Below are 24102 nucleotides of genomic sequence, written 5' to 3' on the forward strand. Positions count from 1 at the left end.
TGCTCACTAGTGATTGATATAGGGCATAGGATATATTTCTGACCCCAGCCATAATGAGAAGTCAGTTGGAAAAAGTTTCTTCTCTTTTCAAATAGATGTATGAAACTTCCTTTTTGGCCTTGGACATGGTTGTGTGGAGATGATATATTGAGCTGCTGCGGTCATCTTTTGACCACAGAGGAAGAAGCCTGGGGACCCAAGACATAGGGGATCTGACAAATTTATGTCATTTGCCTTTAGTAAGGAATAATCCTTTCTCACAAACACCCTTCTTGAATGTCTCTTTAATATTTCCCAGTCTTTTATCCGCTTCTTTCTAGGTGGGTTTTGCAGAGTCTCACCAAAGTGACCCAGTTTTATCATTCTTTTTGTTTCTTCTATCACATTAATCACTGACTGACTTCTGTGACTTCTAGTGCTTTAGCTTTGTTGTCTGATAAAACACTCCACAGATACTCCTTTGTTGCTGTGATACTTTTTAGAGTTTAAGGAAAGAATTATTCTTCCATAATAAAAATATATATATGCATTTACTAAAGGAAAGAATTTTCTATTACACTGGTCTTCTTGTACTTTATCTAAGGAAACTAGGTTTTTCTGAAATACTTGAAGAATAAAGTGCCACTTATAGGAATGCGTAAACGTCTTTTATGTACAGATGATAGGGATGATATAAAGCTTCAGTATATAAATAGATTTGAGTTTTTAGCCTTCTAGGATTATCAGTCAGTCCTCATCAAATGGTTGGAATTTTTTAGCTAAATGCGAAAACTTTCTTTTATAAATTCTAATAAATTTATAAATACACATTATTTTACTTTTTTCATTCATTCAGAAAACATTTATGAAGCTCCAGCTATGTCCTAGGCATCCTTATTTCTTGAGGGTGAGAATAGAGGGAAGAGTTACATTTAAAACTAAGTCATGGTTGTTACTTTTAAATAGCTTACAATTTGCATATAGCATCAGACACAGACTCTAATGTTTATAGGTGCTTAGTGAGTATTTCACATTCTTTTTTTTTTTTAAAGGTTACATAGGAGGTGAACAAATTATTTTTAATTTTGACAGGTATATACTAGGGGAAGGAATATGTATTAGTCAAAGTAGCGTGGTAGAGAAATGAAAATACAGACTGTACAATGGAATTGCACTCAGGACTTCCCCTCCAAAAGAGAGATCAGGGAAAGGAACAAGAAAAATTAATTTAAATAATATCAGGTGGTTTTTGCCCACTATTTCACTCCATGAGCATGTGCTCCTGAGCAAGTTAGAGATGGGAGAAGTAAATCTGCTTTTTTCTATATTACACTAAGTTCTACCAAGTTCTATATTACACATAGTATGTTTTTAATATTTAAAGATACTGTATGTTGTTTATCTGGTATTCAGTTGATCCACTTAGACTCTGGAGGTAAAATTGCTGGCTGATGTTGGATTTACTGAGAAATTTTACATCTTTCTCCACTATAGCATCTTGCTGTGGTGTTGTGAAGGGTAATTTTGACCAAAGGCAAATTTTACCTTTTGCACTGATGTTAGGAACTAGCTAACACCTTTGAAAAGTGGGATTCCAGTGTATTCTGATAAGGCTAGAGCACAGCAGGCCTATCAGATTGTAATGAAAAATAAGAATAGTAAGGAAGGTGGCATAGAAGTAAATTATGATGGTCTTAAATGATACACTAAGAGATTCAACCTGATTTGAAGGCACTGAAGGGTCACTTAATTTTGAGCAGAGACATAACTTGGTAAATCTCTTTGTCTTACGGTAGTGATTCACAAGCCATGTTCCCATGACTCAACAAGACTGATTGGGGATTTCCGTCACTATAATTGAATATTTCTAGAAAATGTTAATGAGTAAGGTGTTCTTAATTTTAGTTTTTCTCCTGTGGTGAAGGTGTAACAAAGCAATATTCATGGAAAAACTCAAGAAATTTTGTTTGGCGGCTTGTGTTTTCCACCAGTACGTGCTAATAGCAGTGCATTTATGTTGTACATGTGTAAACAGTCATATTTTTCTGCTGGCAAATGTGACAGAATTAAATATGCCAATATTTGATGGTGAGTATTGTGACATAAGATTGAGAATTTAGATGAATTCTTACCTGAATAAGTGTGACTGAGTGTGACAACCTTCCTAGCAATGATGAAAGATTAGAGACAGGGAGACTAATTGTCTTGAATCCTTTCTTAACCTCATTTTGGTGGACAAGCAAAAATGTTTTTAATAACAGACCACCAAATATTTGAGGATTTGCTATGTGCCCTTAATAGGAGCTTTTTAGAGGACCCAGAAAACCTATGTAATACAGTCCATAATCTCAATAAATTAACTGGTTAAACAAAAACTACCAGTGTATATGTGTTCAGAAAGGGATAATCATTGAGGCTTCAAGTGATCAAGGAAGACTTCTTAGGAAAGGTGAGGCTTGAACTGGATCTCAGTCCAGCAAAGCAAAAAGAAAGGCTTTTCTGAAAGAAGCAGCAGGTACAATGAACATGAACTTCGGTCTGACTGAAGTAAAGGTGTTTGTTGGGGAATCCAGAAGATAAGTTAGATTCACTTAGACTTTAGCAAATTATGGACATAATTCCAAAGTTTACCATTGTTTTAAATAGTCTTAAAACTTGCTAAATTATTCTTTTGGCATAACTCTTCAAAGTTTCAAAAATGAAATATTGGATTCTTCAAATAATTTTTTGGATAAATGTGTTTTATAGTTCAATTAGGGTATTCTTTTGTAATTAGGTATCTCCTAAAATTAAGAAATGCAGTCAACTACTTTGACTAATTTTGCTTACACATTCAGTTTTCTCAAATTCTGGGAGCAAGTTTGGTAAAATCCATTCATTCAAAAATATTTAATGAACACCTTCTATGTGGCTGACAGTGAACACTAGACAAGAGTCCCTGCCCAACCATTGTTACATTCTGCTTGTTTCAGGAACAGTAGGAAGTGGAGGGTAAACAGGAAGAGATGGGGTTTGTTGCAGTTTTCAGTAAGATCGTCAGAACAGGATAACTAAGATGATATGTCTTCAGAATCAGTGCATGAAGGTTAATAATGAATAGACTGTAGCATTTTTCAAAAAGCTTTGACAATTGATTTTTCTTATAAGAATTTATTTGCTGAGGTTGTGGAAGGAAACAAAAATAGTTGCTCAATTACATGTGCCGGCCAAATGATTTTTCAGATGAATGCACTAGACACCCTTGGTCAGACTGCTTTGCATAGAGCTGCCTTAGCAGGTCACCTGCAGACCTGCCGCCTCCTGCTGAGTTATGGCTCTGATCCCTCCATCATCTCCTTACAAGGCTTTACAGCAGCACAGATGGGAAATGAAGCAGTGCAGCAGATTCTGAGCGGTGAGTTTAAAATAAAAACAGTGTTTTATTTTATGCTTTCTATTCTGTTTTCACTGATACAGAAAAACTTTGCACTACTTGTTTTTAAGTAGTTCTTTGGAATGTTTTCTTTGTCTCCCCTCCCCCACACCCCTACCTTTCCTTTCTTGCAGTTGAGCCTGGCCCTCCCCATCTCCCTTTTTTTGGTGGGGAAAGGTAGGGGTTAAGATAAGGAGGCAAATACCCTCTTTAATTTTTTTAGTTTTAAATGTAAAACCTGAATGATAGGTGTTATAATCACCAGTTTATGTGAGTTTTAGGTTACCTAAACTGTTGTATTATGGTAGCTCTAAAACTCATATGAACTATTATATTATGGTAGCTCTAAAATTTATCAAATAGAGAAAATTACAAATTATTCACATGGTAGTGACCTTTAATTCTTCCTACATGTGTAAGATTCTGACCTGCTTTTTGTATTTCTTAACCTCATTGCACAATTATGAAATTATCTTGTCTTTTCCTGATTTAATATAATTATAACCTCTTGCCGAATGTTACAGAGCGTACCTAGTGCAGTGTTAGACATTTTATCTGTTTAGTTTATTGAGGAAGATCAAACATAAACTGTTTAAATATAAGCACTGGTTTCCTAAGCCCCAAAATTAGAAGAAATAACCCAGTCTCCTTACTGAAAAATGATGAACTGGATACAGAAGAAGTTTAGTTTTATGGATTCTTCTTTCCCATCCTTTTAATTTCATTTGTCGAATGCATCTGCTATATAATGACATAAACTGGAAGAGTAAAATGGAGAAGTCTATATAGCCTGGGAGTCAGAAGTCCTGGTTACTTTTTCCTACCTATAGTCCAGTAGTTTTTAACTTTCTCAGGCTCAGTATCCCTTTTTATAAGGATTGAGTAAATTTAAGCAGAGTAGATTCATCTGATGTTTTCTAAATGTCTTCTGCGTGAATGCTGTTGTAACATTTGACTTCTGTTAATTAAATACTGAATCACATAAAATACTTTTCTTCAATTATTTTGGTATTTCTGTTTTAAAAAATAGATTTGTAAAATAAAACATTATTTGGATAATTAAGCATTTAATTTAGAATGTGCTGCAATTTTTTAATTTAATTCTTCATGTTCTTTATTCATCTGGAAAGAATTATAATGTTTTACTCATTGATCTGAAAAGAATTATATGACAGTGTTTTACCCTTTGATCTGGAAAGCATTATGTGATAATGTTTTACTCTTTGAAAGGTTTTTTTAAAAATGAGAATGGTTTCTTTTTTGAAAAAGAACATAATTTTTTTTAAACAAATATTTCTACTAGGAACTTGTGTTTCTAATGTCTGCAGATTGTGGACTAGCTAACCTTTTCAGTTATACCTGATTTACTAATCCAATTCCAGGTTAATAGCTATAATGACTCTTGAAAGTATATGCATCAGTCATATAGGATGTATAATAAGTTGGGGTTTTGTTCTGGGTAACGTTTTACAGATTCATTTAAAACCACCTATTACACCAGATTTGAGATCCACTTTTAGAAACTGAACTTTCAGCTTTCAAGTCTGTAGTTACCCATGGTTTAGATAAATAAAGTTTGAATTATAAAGTTTTGGCAATATTTCTGCCAAAATTAATGTCAGAGTTAAGAGAATAATATAAGCAAAGTTTTATAAATCAGCGTCATTTCAGCAGATACGATTTCTTTCTTTAGACTTGCTTTCTCTATACCTACTTTGTCCAATCTGGTAGCCTGTAGCTACATACGGCTAAATTTAAATTAATTAAATAAAATTTAAAAACCAGTTCCTCAGTCACACTAGGTCACATTTCAAGTGCTCATTAGCTGCTCATGGCTAGTGGCTATCTTACTGAGACAGCACAGATAAAGAGTATTTCCAACATCACAGAAAATTCTTTTGGACATTGCTTCTAGGCTAAATCTTTTCTCTTGGCCTGAATTCTTCTCATTGTATATATCCTAGCATGGGAATTTCATTACTTTCATCTCATCATTTACATAGGTAGTATTTGGGGTGCATATAACAGTGAAATTAAACATTTAAATCCCCATTTGCTTTGGCACATCAAAGTAAGCCACTAAGATCTGTTGGCCATTCTGAAGTACTAACTAAACAGCCTGTCTCCAAGAGATTTTTTTGAAATAACAAACTGCCTCCTAGCCTCTGAAACTTCAGTTTTGTTTTGTTTTGTTTTTATTCTGGTGAATAGAATAGGATTGGAGAAAATATTAGAAAGCCATTTCTAGCCTTTTACCCTAGGTGACGTCTTTCATTTCATACTCCTCAAAGCCAGTGTGCTTACACAGGGTTTTACTAATACAGTACTTTGCATATCTCAGTTACTTTTCTTTTGCCTATGTTCCCCCTTCAATTTCATTTTTTATATCCCTTCTTTTAATTGTGCATCACTTTGTACAAAGTTCCTGTGTTATATATACTTCCTTTCATCTGTTACTTTATTCACATTATTTCTTCACACAAATCCATTCCAAGCCTGTTCAAGATTTATAATAGACACAGAGCTCTACAATTTGTTTCGTAGTGGGTTTCTTTAAATAACTTTTTTATTGTCTACTTATTGATTGAGACTGAGAGTTTCTTTTTTATAGTTTTTAAAAACATTCTTATATTTGCCTAGAAATATGCTTGACTGTAAAAGTTAAACCCCTTGCAAGTGCATCAAGATAGAAATGTCAATTTCAAAAAGTTCTTAGAATTCAGAAATTCAGCTATATTTATTGGATCCTTCAAATGATAGAATCTAAAAATATCCAAACTTTTAATTTACATATATAAACAAGTGTCATTTTGTTTTGTTGAAATGATAAACTAAAAATGTTATTTATAGATATCCAGAGGATTTTTAATGAATTTTAGCAACTTCCAAAATCACTGTTATAGACACAAAATATACACATTTTTTCATTTGTAAATGCAATATCGTACACATGCAGTTAGAATGGAGGCAAATGAGACATGAAAGAACAAATTAAGGGCAGCCAAAGAAGGAGCTATGATTTAACATACACATTGACCTCAATATAAAATAGCATGGAAATCAATTCAGCAAATGCTTTCTGAATGTTCGCTATGTGAAAAGCAGTATAAAGATTTGAGCAAGACCTGATTCTGCAAAGATTCTGTAAACTAACAAGTATAATATAGCTCTCCATTTTAAAGAAGAGTTCTTGATTTTTCAAACATAGACTTCTTCATATCAAACATTCCTTGCCCCCTATAATCTTAGCATTTTTTATATACTTATTTTTAATTGTGATAAAATATACATAACAATCATTTAAGCCATTTTAAGTGGACAATTCTTTGACATGAGTACATTGACATTGCTACTGTTTCCAGACTATTTTCATCATCCTACCCAAAACTGACACTCATTTAGCAGTAATACCCTGTTGCTCCCTCCCTCTATCCTAGATAACTACCATTCTGCTTTCTGTCTCTATGATTTTGCTTATTGTAAGTATTTTATGTAAGAGAAGTCATACAATGTTTGTCCTTTCATATCTGGCTTATTTTATCAACATGGTATCTTCAAGGTTCAGCCATGTTGTAATATATACCAGCACTTCACTTCTTTTTATGGTGGAATAATAGTCCATTGTATGGACTACATTTTCTTTATCCATTCATTTGTTGATAGACATTTGGGTTGCTTCCACTTTTTGGATATTGTGAATAATGCTGCAGTGAACATTGGTGTACAAATATCTATCCAAGTCCCTGCGTTCAGTTCTTTGGTATATCTACCTAGGAGTGGAATTGCTGGGTCGTGTGGTAATTCTATGTTTAACTTTCTGAGAAACTGCCAAACTGTTTCCCCAGTGGCTGTAACATTTTATAGTCCCACCAACAGTGCTCAAGGGTTCTTATTTATCCATATCCTCACTAACCAATTATTTTCAGGTTTATTATTTAATAACAGCCATCCTAGTAGGTATAAAGTAATATCTTATTGTAGTTTTAATTTGCATTTCTTTTATGGCTAATGATGTTGAACCTCTTGTCATACACTTATTGGCCATTTTAATATTATCTTTGGAGATTTTATTCATATCCTTGGCTCATTTTATAATTCGGTTGTCTTTTTGTTTTTGAGTTGTAGTTCTTTATATATTCTGGATACTAAACCCTTATCAGATATATGATTTCCAAATATTTTTTTTCCCGTTCTGCAGGTTTTCTTTTCACTTTCTTGTAATGTCCTTTGCTCAAAAGTTTTAAATTTTGATGAAATCCATTTATGTATTTCTTTCTTTTGCTGCTTTTGGTACAAATCTTGCCAGCCACAAGGTCCTGAAGTTATTGCCCTATGTGTTCTTGTAAAAGTTTTTTAGTATTAGCTTTTATTTTTGAGTCTTTGATCTATTTTGAATTAATTTTTGTATATGGTGAGAGGTAGGGGTCCATATTTAATTCTTTCACATGTAGGTTTCCAGTTGTCCCAGCACCATTGAAAGGGCTTTGCACCCTTGTCAAAAATAAACTAGCCACAGATATGTGGATTTAACTCTGGACTCTTAATTCTATTCCATTGGTCTGTGTGTCTGTCTTTATTGCCAGTATCACACTGTTTTAATTACTGTGGCTTTGAAGTAAGTTTTGAAATCAGAAAGTATGAGTCCTCCAACTTTGTTCTTCTTTTTCAAGATTCTTTTGGCTATATGGGGCCCCTTGCAATTCCATATAAATTTGAGGATCATCTTTTCCATTTCTGAAAAAATTTTGCTAGAATTTTGATAGGGATTGCATTGAATTTGTAGATCATTTTAAGCAGAATTGACATCTTAACAATATTGTTTTACAATCCATGAACATTTATTTAGGTCTTCTTTAATTTCTCTCAGCAATGTGTTACATGTTTTATGTACAAGTCTTGTATCTCCTTGGTTAAATTTACTCCTAGGTATTTTCTTCCTTTAGATGGTATTGTAAATAGAAGTATTTTCTTGATTTCCTTTTCAGATTGTTCATTTCTAATGTATAGGAACCCAACTAACTTCTACATGTTTATCTTGTATCCTGCAACTTTTCTGAATTTGTTTATTAGTTCTAGTCACTTTTTTTGGATTTTTGGGGATTTTCAATATATAGGGTCATGAGATCTGTGATAGGGATAATTTGACTTCTTTCCTTCTGATTTGGATGCCTTTTATTTCTTTGTCTTGCCTGATTGCTCTGACTAGAGCTTCTAGTACACCGTTGAGAGACAGTGGTAACAGCAGGCATCCTTGGCCTCTTCTCTCTTCTTAGGAGGAAAGCTTTCAGTCTTTCACCATTGATTATGATACTTGCTATAACTTTTTCTTAAGTACCCTTTATCATGTTAAGAAAGTTCCTTTCTATTCCTAGTTTTCTGAGTTTTTATCCTGAAAGGATGTTGGATTGTGTCAAATGCCTGTTCTTACCCTTTATCATTTTAAGAAAGTTCCTTTCTATTCCTTGTTTTCTGAGTTTTTATCATGAAAGGATGTTGGATTTTGTCAAATGCCTGTTCTGTTCAACTGAGATGATCATGTGGATTTTTTTTCTTTCATTCTCATAATGTTGTGCATTGCATCAATTAACTTTCTTATATTGAACCATCCTTGTATTCTTGAAATAAATCTCACGTGGGCATGGTATATGATTTTATCTGTTAAATATTTCAGTATGATAATGTAAATACAGTTTATCTTCCATGGAAGAGTTCTCATAACTTATTCTGTAAAAGCAAGTCTCTGGAACAACATGCTTTAGTCTAGGAAGATCTGAAATATTTCTTCTGAAATCTAAGATCTTTTCATAGCATTACTTGGTCTTCCCACTTTGACAAGTGGACTGAAGAAAGGTGTCTCTGATCATAAGATAATTTAATCTTAAATCTGAAAGAGACTTTGAAAGAAACCAATCCTCACTTTATAGGTGCAAAAACTAAGCTGTTATGTGCTTTGTACAATGTCTCAGATAATAGAGCTCAGTCTGAAATCCAGGTCTCCTGGACCTCAGTCCTTTTGTGTTGTATGAGTGTGTAGGCACATGTGCATTGTGAAAGCCACATTTAATGACCATGAATGTACTCTGGGTGATACATTATTAATTTTTTTTTAAAACCCAATTTATTTGGGCCAATATAACATGCATTTTTGCTTTGTTTATATTGGATTAATCACAAATTAATCATTTGTTAGCCTTATACTTCTAGACCTAACAGCCTGATTTAATTATATTCTATTTAGCATTTGTGTCACATCACCCATTATACAGACTTTTTGAATTGCATTTCCCAGAAGCCATTCAAGAAATTTGAATTAAACAATGCCTGTATTTAGTAAGTCTTTCTGTTCTCTGATTATACTTTCTAAGATTGCTCTGGTTCAAGGAGTAGGGCTTCAGTTTTATATATGAATAAATTGAGGCCAAAAAGAAAGGTTAAACTTGAAAGTACTGAAAGTTAAGTAGCTTCCCTAGGTTTACATAACAAATCTATGGCAAAGCTTTGCTACAATACTTTGTAAAAGCAATGAATCATAAAGATATTCTTGATTTCATGGTCCTAGGTTTCGTCACTCCCCTGTACCAAATTTTTGACCAGAAATTTGAAGGATAGGGTAGTAAGGATGGGGGGGGATTTGAGGGTCTTAGAAATCATTTAACTTTGGCTTATGATGAGATGGATGTAGATTCAAGTAATATAGCACTTATTTCTTATCTGAAACATGTTTGGAAAAATGCTGTATTCAATCTCAGAAATTTCTGACTCCTACTCACCACTAAGTAATTTTCCCTACTTAACTACTCTGATTCCTCAGGAACCAATAGTAATCATTCCTTTATTTTATGCAGAAAGTACACCTATCCGTACTTCTGATGTTGACTATCGACTCTTAGAAGCATCTAAAGCTGGAGACTTGGAAACTGTGAAGGTAACAGTGCTCTCCAAGTAATAAAAGGGGTGGGCAGGGTAGATCTTTAAGTACGAAGGATTTCCAAATATATATATGCTTGTATCCTTTAAACCATATACATATGCTCACATTTTAGTCACTTTTCTTCTGATTACGTGAAAGCTCTTTGATTTTAGGTCAAATTTATAGTTTAGGCTGAATTAGTATGATAAAGTTTAAAACAGTGTTTCTTAATTTTTTCCCAGAGATTCTCATGTATTCTCTAAGAAAGCATTCTTAGGAGTTCCTCAACCATTTGGAATTATTTATATGCAGAAGATGAATTTTCTTTTTTATGAAATCTCACCAAGAAAATTTTATCGACTTTTTATTTACTATAGCTTATGGTATAGAAACTATGTTGCAGATTTAATTTGTTTTCAAATGCAAAATTATATTCTAATATTAAATATGCTTTGAAAAAAATAAATATCTTCCTCTAGAATCATTCATTTAGGGATGAAGATAGAAGAAAGAGATTTGATTTTTGTTTGGAGGTGGAAGTTGCTTGTAGAGTGTTGTTTTTTGTTTCATTTTGTTTTAAAGAAAAGCTATTTGCAAAAATTGGTATTAACAATCATGCCAGGATACTTTTTACGAAGTAAACTTTGTCACCTCTTATTAAGGGATATAGTTTTGTTATTTTTAACAAAACATAATTTTAGCACCCTTGATGACATACACTAAATGGTAATAAATGACTTTTCTAGGCAACAAATTCTATTTTTGTTTTAATATGTGGGGCACTTTCAAGCTTTCTTCCATTTTACAATAGCTTACAGATCACTTAAAGAAAAAAGTAAATTTTAGTTGTAATAGACCACTGAGGAGAAATCTTAAATTTCTCTGAGATCTAAAATTATATAGTACAACATAATAAAAGAAAATTTTTAAATATAAAAGTTGTTAAGATTCCTTTTCTGTATTACAGCTTGATCATCTCAGCTCTAGAATTGCTATGTGTTTCCATTATAATTAAATTAATATGTAGATTTTAATTCCATGTGTTTTATATGTAATAGGAAAATAGACTACAGCTTTTCAGGCTCCCTAAGCAATTCATTCACGATGAAGGCCAAATATATTTTTATCGATGAAATGGAAGTGGCAGAAGAAAACAAAGCAGAGAAATTTACTGAGAATTAGGCCTGGTGAATTTCTTTTCCCTAGAGGCATTAGAAAGTATTCGAAGTTAGGTATTAAAGGAAAAGGCTGTTTGTTGAGTAATGTCTTTGGAATTATGAAAAATAGGTAGAAAGGATGAAAAATTGCTTTGGAATTAAAAAAAAAATGAGATAGAATAGAGAATAACTTCCAAATATTAAAAAGCAAATATTCAGTAAGCAGAATAGCCTTCTATTTTTGTTACCTGACAAATATGAGTTGTGTTTCATTCTCTACCTCATTCCTATTTTGCCAATACTCTCTGCAAAAATTTATACCAAAAAAAAAAAAAAAAAGACGACAAAGAAGAAAGCTAATCTCAAATGTAAGGGCCAGAAGAAAAAGCAGCAGCAGCAGGATGCAGCTTCAGTCACGTGAGAGCCCATGGAATGTGTTCGCTACCAGTTTTTGCAACCTTTCTTTTTGATTAATATATTAATTTGTTCATTTCTGTTTAACTTTATGTTTCAGTTCTACTTTTAATATATTAGTAGCTACAGACTCACCTGCCTTGAAAAGATATTTGACCTGGGCAGATGACAGTGGCTGTTCGGATTTTAGAGCCAGGTGCTTTTCCATATAGAATTGACAGGATTGCGGGCTCTCCCTTCCGGCTTCCTCCTATCAAGTAAAAATTGTGCCATCTGAAATGCCCTTGTGAAAGCCCCTGCTCTATATTATCAGAAGAAATAGATACCTTCCTGGTTCATTGCTTTTATATCATAATAGCTCATTACAGTGGCAGGAGCTATGGCAAGGTTAGACAAAGCCTAGACAGCCCTTGCCATCGTATCTTGTAGCCTAGAAAATGCTACTGTTTTCTGCTTTATTTTAGTTTTCTTCTTTTCATGTCCTTACTTATCATCACTTTCTTAAAGTTAAGTGTTGAAGAAAGTGAGCAATGGTGCATGGATATAGCAAAAAGATCAAGAGGGTAAAAATCAGTAAAATTGAGGTTTGAGTTTTTATTTTGCCACCAACTGCATGAAAGAGGTTGCCACATAACCCTTCTAAGCCTTGGTTTATTTATCTGTAAAATGGGAATAATGATCACCTTCACAGATATGTAATAATTCTGAAATAATATGAAGTTTTTAAATAAACTATAAATTATGACTCAACTATTACTGGTATTGTAATTCACCTATCACCACCAGTGATGGAGTCTGTTACTCCTTGGTTTGCTTCCTACCACTTCATAAGCAAACATAATTGAGCTTATAATTTTGATTGTGCTAAACTGGTAGTATTCAAAGAGAAAGAAGGAGGTAGAAGAGAGATTTGGGGAACATAGCTGAAGACGATAGAAGTAAAGGCTGAAAACGAGAGTATGATTAGAATCAGTTTGACTTGTAGAGTTACACAAACTTACCCTAGAAAATCAGGCAAACATTGCAGAATATATGGCTTTGCTGCAGTGGATCAAAGGGTCCAACTAGGTAGCCTAAGCAGAATTAAAATAATTTTCCAGCCTTCCTGCTTATTTGATCCACAGTAGAAGAGATGAGAACTCTGGGTTAGTTCTGCATTCAACTAGGGTTGGTCTTATTTGAACTATGGATGGCCACGAGCATACTAGTATAAGCAGACATGCTGTGACAAGCGGTCTCAGGGAGGAAAAACCTATCAAGATGAAAATGTTAGGGATTATTTGCCTTGGAAATGCTTGCATTATTGTGAGTTTTTCTCTTTGATTAGGATTTTGGCCAGGAAATATTTAAAAAGATTAAATTGCTCTGTAAACTTTATAAGAATAAATGTAGTCACTGCATAGCCAAGCATAGTGCTGATTTTTAAACATCATTTGTATTATCTGATCTTTGGAACTATTCATTAGAAAATTACAATATATATCCAAGATGCTACAAGAATTTGGAGCAAAATCTATGAAATAACATTTATTTTATGTGTGTCTGTGTGTGTTCCATAAAAGCAACTTTGCAGCCCTCAAAATGTGAATTGCAGAGATTTAGAGGGCCGACATTCTACACCCTTACACTTTGCAGCGGGCTATAATCGTGTATCTGTTGTGGAGTACCTTCTACACCATGGTGCCGATGTCCATGCCAAAGACAAAGGGTATGTGTTAGAATTTAGCTCTTTGGGATTCATTCTCTTCATAGTTTAAAATTATTTTAAAATATTTGAAGTCAGATTTTTTTAGCCTATTGAAAAAGTAATGCATGTTTTTGTTTAAAGCAGCAATTAAAGCATTATAGAAGTATTAATATAGAAAATGAAAAGTCCCTATCACCCTACCCCTTAGAAATTACTGCATTAAAGTTCTGTAAGTAATCCTCCAGATTTTATTAAGTGCATATACCAATGTGTGTGCTGTGGTGGTGGCTTTTAACACAAATGATGATGCCATTCTATAGAGGCTGTTTTGCAATTTGCTTTTTTTCACCGAGTAGTGTATTTTGAATGTCCTTCCATGCCAGTACGTAATAGTTCATCTTATTCTTTTAATGACCTGTATATAGTATTTTATTGTATTGTATGATTGTTTTTATATAGTTTGTAATTTATCGTTTATCCTCTCCTTTTTTTCTATTAAAAATGTATAATCTCTTCCAAAAACAACCATCAATCCCAGAGTCATCAGTTATAATAGAAACATAACTTTATTTTTACTAGTTCAGATATTTTGTATTTTTATACTCATTTACTAAATTACTTGAATTTAGATAGATAGAGCTTAAAGCAGCATGGAAGCTATTCAGAAATGTGAGCAGGGAGTTTTAACTGAAATGAGTTTCCATATTCTTTAATTCTGAGTTCTCTGCAGTTACATGACAGAGTTGTGTAGAACTAAATCACACAGTGTAACCATTATGGGTTTATCTTTTTAATGGGACATATTGGACATGAATGATCAATAACATTATTATTAGCTCTTACAAAGTATCATAGTACATTGGAAAGCAATGAAAATGTTTCCTATGGCCCAGTTTATTAGGACTTGGCAAATTTGATCTGAAAACATTTTTATCTAACTAAAGTTTAAAGTTGAAGTTATTATTTTCCTTTCTGAATACTCGGATTGTGAGTTTTCATTTCTTGGCACTTGCAATATTGGAATTTTTGCACAGAGAAACCATTACTGAATTATTAGGAATTAAAAAATAAAACCCAAAAACCAAAGATAAAACTTGAACTTACCTAAATAACTTTAAATTGCAATGTATGTTTTATCAGCAAGCATACGATTTTAATTAGGAAAACTCAAATAGAAGAAAATCTGAGAGATGATAAAACCAGATTATTGATTAATTATTTCTGCTATCATTTCTTAGTGTTACTTTTTATATTGCCAGGGTGAAAACCTGGGTTAAAAGTATTGTGATGGAACCTTATTCTCTGGGTGTATTTCTGTACTTATTTTAACCTGGTAAGCACAGGACTGCTGTGAAATATATACCCAACCCCAAGAAACTTGGGAAAAAATTCCTATATTGAAAGAAACATTTTTGAAATTATTTTGAAAAGGATGACTATATTTTAAATCTGAGGTGGGGGAATATATCTTTTTTAAGTAGGTGTTCCACTTGGTCAGTGCCATAGAATTATTTTTATTATAGGAATCATTTCTACTCAAAGATTTATTAAATGACTTTATAATAATTTTCTTCTGCTTAGTGGCTTGGTGCCCCTTCATAATGCCTGTTCATATGGACACTATGAGGTAGCTGAACTTTTAGTACGGCATGGTGCTTCTGTCAATGTGGCGGACTTATGGAAATTTACACCTCTACATGAAGCAGCAGCTAAAGGAAAATATGAAATCTGCAAACTTCTTTTAAAAGTATGTAAAGTTTTAAATTATAAAATATAGGATAATTCTATTTCCTTTTTGGTTATTACTTGAAGCTGAATCAAATACCTTTTATTCTGTTAAGTACAGTAAGTACTGTAGAGACTGCTTCCATTTTCTACTTTGGAGGGATGCTCAAGTGTGATATCCTGATACGTACATAGCTTTGAGTAGTGCCTGAATTGTCTTTTCTGAACCCATTTAATTAAATTCTGCTAATTGAAATTCATCAAGGTAAGTTTTAGAAAGAGGTGACTTAGTCTGCCTTGCTAATCTAATACAGGGAAGAAACAGGTTTTTCAATCAAGTTTGACTTTTCTGACTGTCTATTTTATCGTTAACTTACTGGATCATTCCTCATTATTAGATATTTATACTTGCAAATATTATAAGAACTTTATTAGTATCATATTTTTGCTAGACTATTAAGTAATAATTAACAAAGTTTATATAAATTTTTGAAACATACATGAAATCGTAGAAATTAGTAATTACATGCAACTAACTTAATTTTGTGTTGTTTTTAAATTAAAGGATACGAAAAATGATCAGACATGTATTTATCGTAGTTTTCTCTCTGTTTCAGCTAAAGAAAATACTCTTCTGGTTAGATATGAATAAAATTCTTCTCCTGTCACTTTTGTGATATCAAATATGTTCTTATGGGTCTGAAAAATACCACTGTAGTTGGTACTCATTTTTACTATTACCAGTGAATAAGAAATAACTTCCAGGTCATTGTGAATCCATTGTCTAGTTTGGCTTATTCTTAATTTCCACAGTGGACTAATAAGCAGCCTGTGTCCACCTATAGTAAATATTCTTGACTTTTATTTATTTTATTTCCTAAGTATAGGTAATAAAACTTTTAAAATCAAGTTGTTAATACATTTGTACCTGATTTCGTGATAGATAATTAAGATTTACAATGAAAATACTGAAATTACTAAATTTTGTTCTTAAAATAACATTTATAATTAAGTACCTCCCCCACACACCCGTGTGTTTTCCTCTTCTTGTTTTTCTTCCTTTTTCATGATACCCCCTGAATATCTTTGTGTAAGTGAAATCTGGTCAAAGTTAACATCCAGGTCATTCTTGAAAGGAAAAGAGGTTTCCAAAGGCAACTTGCAGCCTGAGAATGCCTATTATTGTTAAAAGTAAAGGGCAGTTGACACCATCACAATTGATCCTGAGGCTTGGGACTTCAGTTGAGCCATACTTAGAAAGTGTATCCAGTGTATTTTTAAGCAGAGAATTCATTAGCAGGAATATGCAAAATTGAAAAGGATATATCACTTGTGTTTTTCAGAATGCATATAGATGATAAGCAAAGATGGAGTAAGTTAAAAAATAATAATAATACAAGCATAAAGCTTAAGAAATATACTACAGAAAATGCAAACTCAGTTTGGTTTTTCATCTTTGTAGCATGGAGCAGATCCAACTAAAAAGAACAGAGATGGAAATACACCTTTAGATTTGGTAAAAGAAGGAGACACAGATATCCAGGATTTATTGAGAGGGGATGCTGCCTTGTTGGATGCTGCCAAGAAGGGCTGCCTGGCAAGAGTGCAGAAGCTCTGTACCCCAGAGAATATCAACTGCAGAGATACCCAGGGCAGAAACTCAACCCCTCTGCACCTGGCAGGTAAACATTACCAGGGCTTCCAACTCCTGTTTTCCTTCTTGGATACCTAATATGGTTTATGCTGAGCATACAGAGTACTACTTAGTAAAATGCTTTTGTCTGACGATTTTGTGTAATTTCTTAATGTAAAGGCTCTTAATTGTGTAATAATATGTAAAAAGATAATATTATTGGCTTTTGAAGCAAAAAAATACTAAAACATTAAAATTGTCTGGTGTTTTAATTTTTTTTTTTTTTCCTTTTAACCTGATAGTTTTGCCTTTTTTCCCTCTTATAGCAGGCTACAATAACCTGGAAGTAGCTGAATATCTTCTAGAGCATGGAGCAGATGTTAATGCCCAAGACAAAGGTGGTTTAATTCCTCTTCATAATGCAGCATCCTATGGGGTGAGCATGCTAAAGTTAAAATCTAGAAAGCCTCACTGACATTTACTACTTTGTTAAATGTGCACCCCATGAAGTAAGTAGATATACACCCAATATCATAATTTAGCACAATTTTAATCTTTAATTTCTGAGTTTTGTCTTGCCTTCCCACTTAAACTTAATATCTTTTGGCCAAGGACCATGCTTTTTATAATTTTTTGTTGTCTCCACATTATGTAGCACAATAATAAGTATGTAATGGGTTTTCTCAGTTAATACTTATTGATAAAGATAATAAATCTTAACTCTACCTCAAGTAGATTTTAGAAACTATAAAAGCTAGGAGGTATATAGTTTCTAAAATCACAGTTTTTTTCCACTTTGCTAAGCTTCAGAGTTTATTAAGTTGATAGGATCTGTAGAACTTAAATGAGAGTTTTGTCTTCTCTACAAATCTACAAATGGAAATTATGGGTGCTTATGTTATCATCAGCATCTTAAAAATGTTCAAATAAGTGGCTGAACTATTGGTATATATCATTTTATAGAGTGACTAGTTAAAACCTCACAGTGAAAGGCCACAGTCACTCTTTCCAAGCACTAAAACTTGAATCCTCAGCTCTAAGAGGAAGAGGAGTGTGTTGCAATGCCTTGATGCCATTTATTAGAACTGACTGCCTGCTTCAGGCCTGATGAATCACTGTAGTAGAAATAAAACGAAGGCTGATGTGCTCGTCTGTTCATCCACTTAATCCCTATTTGACTAAAATTCCACAGTTGCCTGATTGTACATACCACGTGTTCTCACAGTTGGAATCATGTTTTGGTGGGGAAGGTTTCTAGATTTGCAAAAGATTAACGAATTATAAATAAAAACTAAAATTGCCACCTTGACCACCTAATTCTCTATTCCTACTGTCTCCCCCCTTGCACTTCATAGTGAGATAATCATCTTTTCAGGCCTCCTCTGTAGGATTTCAGGGAGAAGACAACTCTAAGCAGGAATACTTTTATATAAGAAAAGCAAACAATCCAAGTTTGAGTTGGACAAATAGGAAAGAAAATTAAACTTCCAAGTGTGATATAAATCAATTGAAAGTCATCCGTTTAAAAAATATATTATTAGTACTGAAATCCTCTTGATAAGAATTTGCTAAATATTTATTGCTTACCCACTACATATACATTTATATAGAACTCTTTAACCTTTAAGTTATAACCATACATATATACCATTTGGGCATTAATTTTCAGCACTCTTTAGCAAGATCCTTTGTTCTATATTGTTTTACAGTTTATTCCACTTTGCTAAGCTTCAGAGTTTTTCAAGTTGATAGGATCAGTAGAACTTATATCAGAGTCCTGTCTTCTCTGCAGATCTACTATTATACTGTGTAAGAATATGTGTGGGCAATAGAATTACAGTTCTTGATCTACAGTTCTTGATCTGATCTAATAAAGCTTATATTGTATGATCAGCTGCATAGACTACTGGATCTTTATGTTTTTCATTATATTCCATATGTTGTGAATATAGAAAAGATCGATCACACTCAGTCTTTTCCTTTCCACAGTCTTCATAGTTGTCACAGAGGATAAGGAAAATAAAGCTTAATTTGTAAAATACATCTTTTACCTTGTAATCCCCATTCTTCCTACAGTGGAAAGAGCATGTTACTATGCATGGATGTTGTGCCAGTTTGAGTGTATTGTGTCCCCCAAATGCCATTATCTTTGTAGTCTTGTGTGGGGCAGAAGTTTTGGTGATGGTTGAATTTGCTTGGAATGTGCCCCACCCAGCTGTGGGCAATGATTCTGATGAGATGTTCTCATGGAGGCGTGGCCCCACCCATTCGGGGTGGGCCTTGATCGGTGGAGTTACATAAATGAGCTGACTCGGGGGGAAGAAGAGAGTGCAGCTGGGAGTGATGTTTTGAAGAGAAGCAAGCTTGCTAGAGAGGAACGTCCTGGGAGAAAGCCGTTTTGAGGCCGGAGCTTTGGAGCAGATGCCAGCTGCCTTCCTAGCTAACAGAGGTTTTCCGGAGGCCATTGGCCATCCTCCGGTGAGGGTACCCGATTGCTGATGTGTTGCCTTGGACGCTTTGTGGCCTTAAGACTGTAACTGTGTAGCGAAATAAATCCCCGTTTTATAAAAGCCAATCCATCTCTGGTGTTTTGCATTCTGCAGCATTAGCAAACTAAGACAGATTTCATCCGAGAAGAATAGAATTATCAGTGGTTCCCTTCTGTGGCTGTATAGTAATGTAGTGTGCAGCCCAATCTTGTCTTATTCCATGCCTCCTTGAACCTAGCTCTCTTGCCATTAGTTGAATGGGTTGTGTAATGCACTCAGTCTCCTGACCAGGGGGCCACTGTTCCATCTCCATTAACTTGTTTCATCATTATCACAACCCCTGCTCTGCTCTTGCAACTCCAAGTGAGAAATGTACTGAACATTTTTTTTCATTATTTGTTTTTATCCTGTTTGTTATCAAACCCCTATTTCCTAGCTCTGTGTAAATGAACGTAACTTACTGAGGTATGAACAAGCATAAAATTCTCCAGGTTGGATATAGGTCATTTGATAGATGTTTTGGCGAAACCAGTTCATCCTATGCTTCTTAAGAAGGCAAATCAACTAAATAATATGTTTGTAGTATGTATTTTTACCTCTTTGTATGGGTAGATTGAGTCACTAAAAATCTTTTAGGTTTTAAACTTATAAATTGAAAAATCATGTATCTGTGAGTTAATTACTATGTAGGTGTTGACTAAAACCTTTACTTTAGTGGCTTCTTGACCTTTTTTCTGTTTCCATGTTTTTCGCATGGACAACCCACTCCTCTCAGTAATGGCTGTCATGACACTCAGTGATATTCAGCTGGAAATAAGTAAAGTCGTCTTCCCTGTTGAGAATCTCTGCTCTCTATAAAGTAATTTTATCTAATGCAATTTTTAAGCCACGCAATCTTTCAGTGACCGTATCAGATCAGTATTTATCTCAATCTTTAATACACTTAAAATGAGGACTGTTAACCATAGTATAGAAAAATTAAAAAGCTACTTTGCCTTCCTTTAATTGCATAGTAGCTGTAACAATATTTTTATTATTTCTAGATATATAAATCTGTATGTCAAAGGTCCCTTTTTATTCTTACTAGACATATTTATTGGCTTGATATTTTACTGAAATTATAGGGTTCCAATCTACACTTCTCTGTTAGGATGGTAAACCACTGGCTGTTGTATTAATCTGGTGATGGCTGAACTGGCCTAGCTGCATCATGTGTGTGGTGCACTTGCCCTGAGATAATAGTTTTGTGGAGCATATTTTAGTGGCACTTCATCTGAAACAGAGGACTCAACACTATAAATAAATCTGTCTTTAGAGTAGTTTAGGTATTGTGTTACCCAGTGGTCTTTACTTAAATGGTTTCTCCCTAATATCAAACTCTACCATTTCAACTAGTCAGGCAAATGAGTCTTGTGCTTTAGTCTAGCAGGTCCCTGCAGGCGCCTACCTGTGGTGTAATGGAAAGACCTTAACTTGGGATCTGAATATCTGGGAGCTAGTCTTTATTCTTCTACTCAGTAACCTGTACTCTTCCACAAGTATCTTAATCTTTCTAATCTGCAATTTTCTCATTAGAAAAATTTGGATACTGAGACCTCCTTTACAGGAGTATTGTGATTAAATGAGTGAGTGCAAGTGGAAGGTGCATTCTATACCTTAAAGCACCATAGGCACTATAAAAATGTTAAGTAATTCTATTATTATTAATTACTCTTTCCCCACAGCCCACATACATACTGGACCAGCCAGAATAAGGACTGCTTGTTACTCCTACATCTCATAGCCTTAGGAATAACTTGACCAGCTCATTATCAATATTAAATAGACAGAGATTAACTTTAGTAATGATTGGTTGTCTGGAAGTAAAATAATAATATGAGATATCCGAAATTACATAAAGTTTTTATTTAAGCAATTATTTATTGGTAATTATTCCTTGATGCAAATTTTACCTTCTTTTCTCTAAAGAGCTTATCTCCCACCTATGTGTCTTTGGTCAATACAACATCTTTTTAATACAGAAAGGGGTTGCCATCTCAGTTTTTCCAAATGCAGAAACAAATTCATAGTTTAAGGAGCTTAAATACAAGTTTCATGAGGATTTGATTAATGATAATGTGCCTTATTCTATTTGGTTCTCTTTGTATGCCTTATATTATTTTCAAAGGTACATATATATAAGACAGTTAACTTTTGCTCTATAAATGTAAGGCACTGAAATTTTTTACCATGAAGTATGTAATTTTCTATTATAGCATAAGACTACATCAATTGACTGATCATTTTTCTCTCTCAGATTTTTCACTTTTAGGTGCTTTCTCCCAAGTGTAATGATATTGGAGGATTTCGTGGCATCCTTGTAATAAAGCCTCTTTCTACCAAATGGCTCTAACTGTAATCCAAACCTACCCCCCCACACACACACACCTTCCCATCTTTCTAATCTTAAATTAGGGCCCTCACAGTCTTTTTACATTATATTGGTCATTTAAAGCATTCTGTGTTGCAGCTGAATTCTGAAACAATATTAAGTTGGCTCCTTCTCCTGGAAACATTCCTGGGGGTTCAGTTCCTTTTCCAGACCTTGCAGTTCAATACTTTGCTTTTATATATTGTACAGAACTGAACTGTGTCTTATTTACTGCATCTGTCAGCCTTAAATTTCAGTTACTATTTTTGCCCCAGTGTTGTAGCTGTTTAAAAGACTGAAGAATTGTTTTTTAGTCTATTTGGATAGTAATATACTCCTTCCTGTTTATTGCCCTTTCAGATGTTTGTCAGCCAATTCAACAAGCATGTAATTGGTTTCTCCAAGCATAAACTATAAATTCCATATAAAGAAAGCTTAATAATAGGTACCAGATATATAATTAATTGTATACATATACATATACACACACACTTAATTTTCCTAGGACCATCTAATTTTGGAAGCCTATGCAAATTAGTATGCCAAATTATGTTATTCTGCCAATAAACAAAGGAGTAGAGTAAAATTAACAACCAGAAACACAGTTTAAATAGTCTATAACCCCACTAGGTTGTCTTAAGTGGTTTTGATAATTCAACAGAATGGTACCTGTTTTCAAATCTTTTGTGTTGGAAATTCTAAGCATAACTGAACTGTAGTCTCAATTTTATTATGATCTCATAATCCCAAAAGGATCACAAAACTTGGCCTGTTCTCAGAAGCCCTACTCTGCTTATGCTGCCCGCCCCCCACCTTTGTGGGGGAGGGAGTAGGGACTTTATGTTGTCAGAGTAAATGTGGAAACTTTTCTTATGAATTGTCTGGTCAGTACTTTTCTTTTAAGATAAATTTTCTTCTCTTTCCTCTGAAATTACTTTTTCTAAACAAAATTAATAAGAATTTGCATTATGTTTTTAGAAACCTTAATACCACCTCAAAAAAAGTGCCTATTCTTTCTGAAGTGAGTGTCTTCGGGAGAGCAGAGACAATTGTAGCTTAAGAAAAAGATGAAGAAATACACTGTAAATCCTATCGTGGGATTTTTCTCTCTGTCTGTTTCCATTTTCATAAAAGTTAGCTTCAAAAAATTCAATATTGTAGTTGAGCAACAGCATGAATTAGAAATGTATTCACAACAGATAATGTGTGTTTTTGGTTTCTTAGCTGCTCAGGTAAATACCATGCAATGTAATGTGTAGGCTTAAACAATGGGAATTTATTAGCTCATGGTTTTGAGCTAAGAGAAAGTCCGTACCAAGGCATCATCAAGGCAATGCTTTCTTCCTGAAGACTGGCTGCCAGAGATCATTGGGATCAAGATAATTATTACCTTTACTCTTCTGTCTCATGGCAATGCACATGGCGGCCTTTCCTGTCCTCTCCGTTCTCTTCAGGTTCTGTTGACTTTCACCTTCTTGTTTCCTGTGGCTTTCTCTCTTATTTGTCTGAATTTTATTTCACTTACAAAAGACTCCCATAATAGGATTAAGGACCCATCCTGATTGAGGTGGGACACACCTTAACTGAAGTAATATTATCAAAAATTCAGTCTTATAGTCGGTGCACACCCAAAGGAACAGATTAAGTTTAAGAACATTTTTTTCTGGGGTACGTATAGCTCTAAGCCACCACAGTGAACTTCTGAGTTAATTGTCAAAAGTGGCCAAGTTACGCTAGGAAATGTATCCATCAGGGACACAGTTGTGTCAATAGCACAATATTTTTGAATATTGGAGTTTAAATAGACTTCAGAAATACTTCAGTGGTAACCAACCTAGTATCCATAAATGTGTTTTTAAAAATACACTTTATTTTTAATATTCCTCAAAAGTTAAATTGTTTAGTCCATATTTCCTATGTGTGATTATCTTGAACTTATTTCTTAAGGACTTTTGGGGAAAAACTGTTAACTTTTGCTATGTAGAGTTCTTATTTGAGAGAACCTGCTCTCCTTGAAACTTTCTCCTACATTGCCTCCCATATTCCTGCCCCTTTATGGTTCTTCTATAGCTCTCATTGCCCCTTCTTTTCCCTCTGAGGACTCCTTCCCTCTCTTTCCACAAAATATTGTTGTTCTCTAGGCTTTATCACTTCTTGTACTTATCTTTCCATACTCCTTCCCTTCGTGAGCTCATTTATCAAGTGAGCTTAGTAAAAACTCAGTATTCCATTTTGTAAACTACCTGGACTTGCCTGTCCCCAATGCCAGGCACTTAATAGGCATCG

General features: G+C 33.9%; 1 protein-coding gene across 1 annotated transcript in view; it reads left to right on the plus strand.

Annotated features, from left to right (window-relative positions):
* The window catches only part of TNKS (tankyrase), a 254709-nt gene that overhangs the window by 198969 nt on the left and 31638 nt on the right, over positions 1-24102 (plus strand). The window contains exons 12-17 of the mRNA XM_037831282.1: positions 3202-3373; positions 10237-10316; positions 13435-13580; positions 15141-15306; positions 16747-16966; positions 17244-17353. Coding sequence (XP_037687210.1) covers positions 3202-3373; positions 10237-10316; positions 13435-13580; positions 15141-15306; positions 16747-16966; positions 17244-17353 — 894 coding nt within the window. The remainder of the gene's footprint in view (positions 1-3201; positions 3374-10236; positions 10317-13434; positions 13581-15140; positions 15307-16746; positions 16967-17243; positions 17354-24102) is intronic.

This window comes from Choloepus didactylus, chromosome 3 (genome assembly GCF_015220235.1).
Source record: "Choloepus didactylus isolate mChoDid1 chromosome 3, mChoDid1.pri, whole genome shotgun sequence".
In the NCBI taxonomy this organism is placed as follows: Eukaryota; Metazoa; Chordata; class Mammalia; order Pilosa; family Megalonychidae; genus Choloepus; species Choloepus didactylus.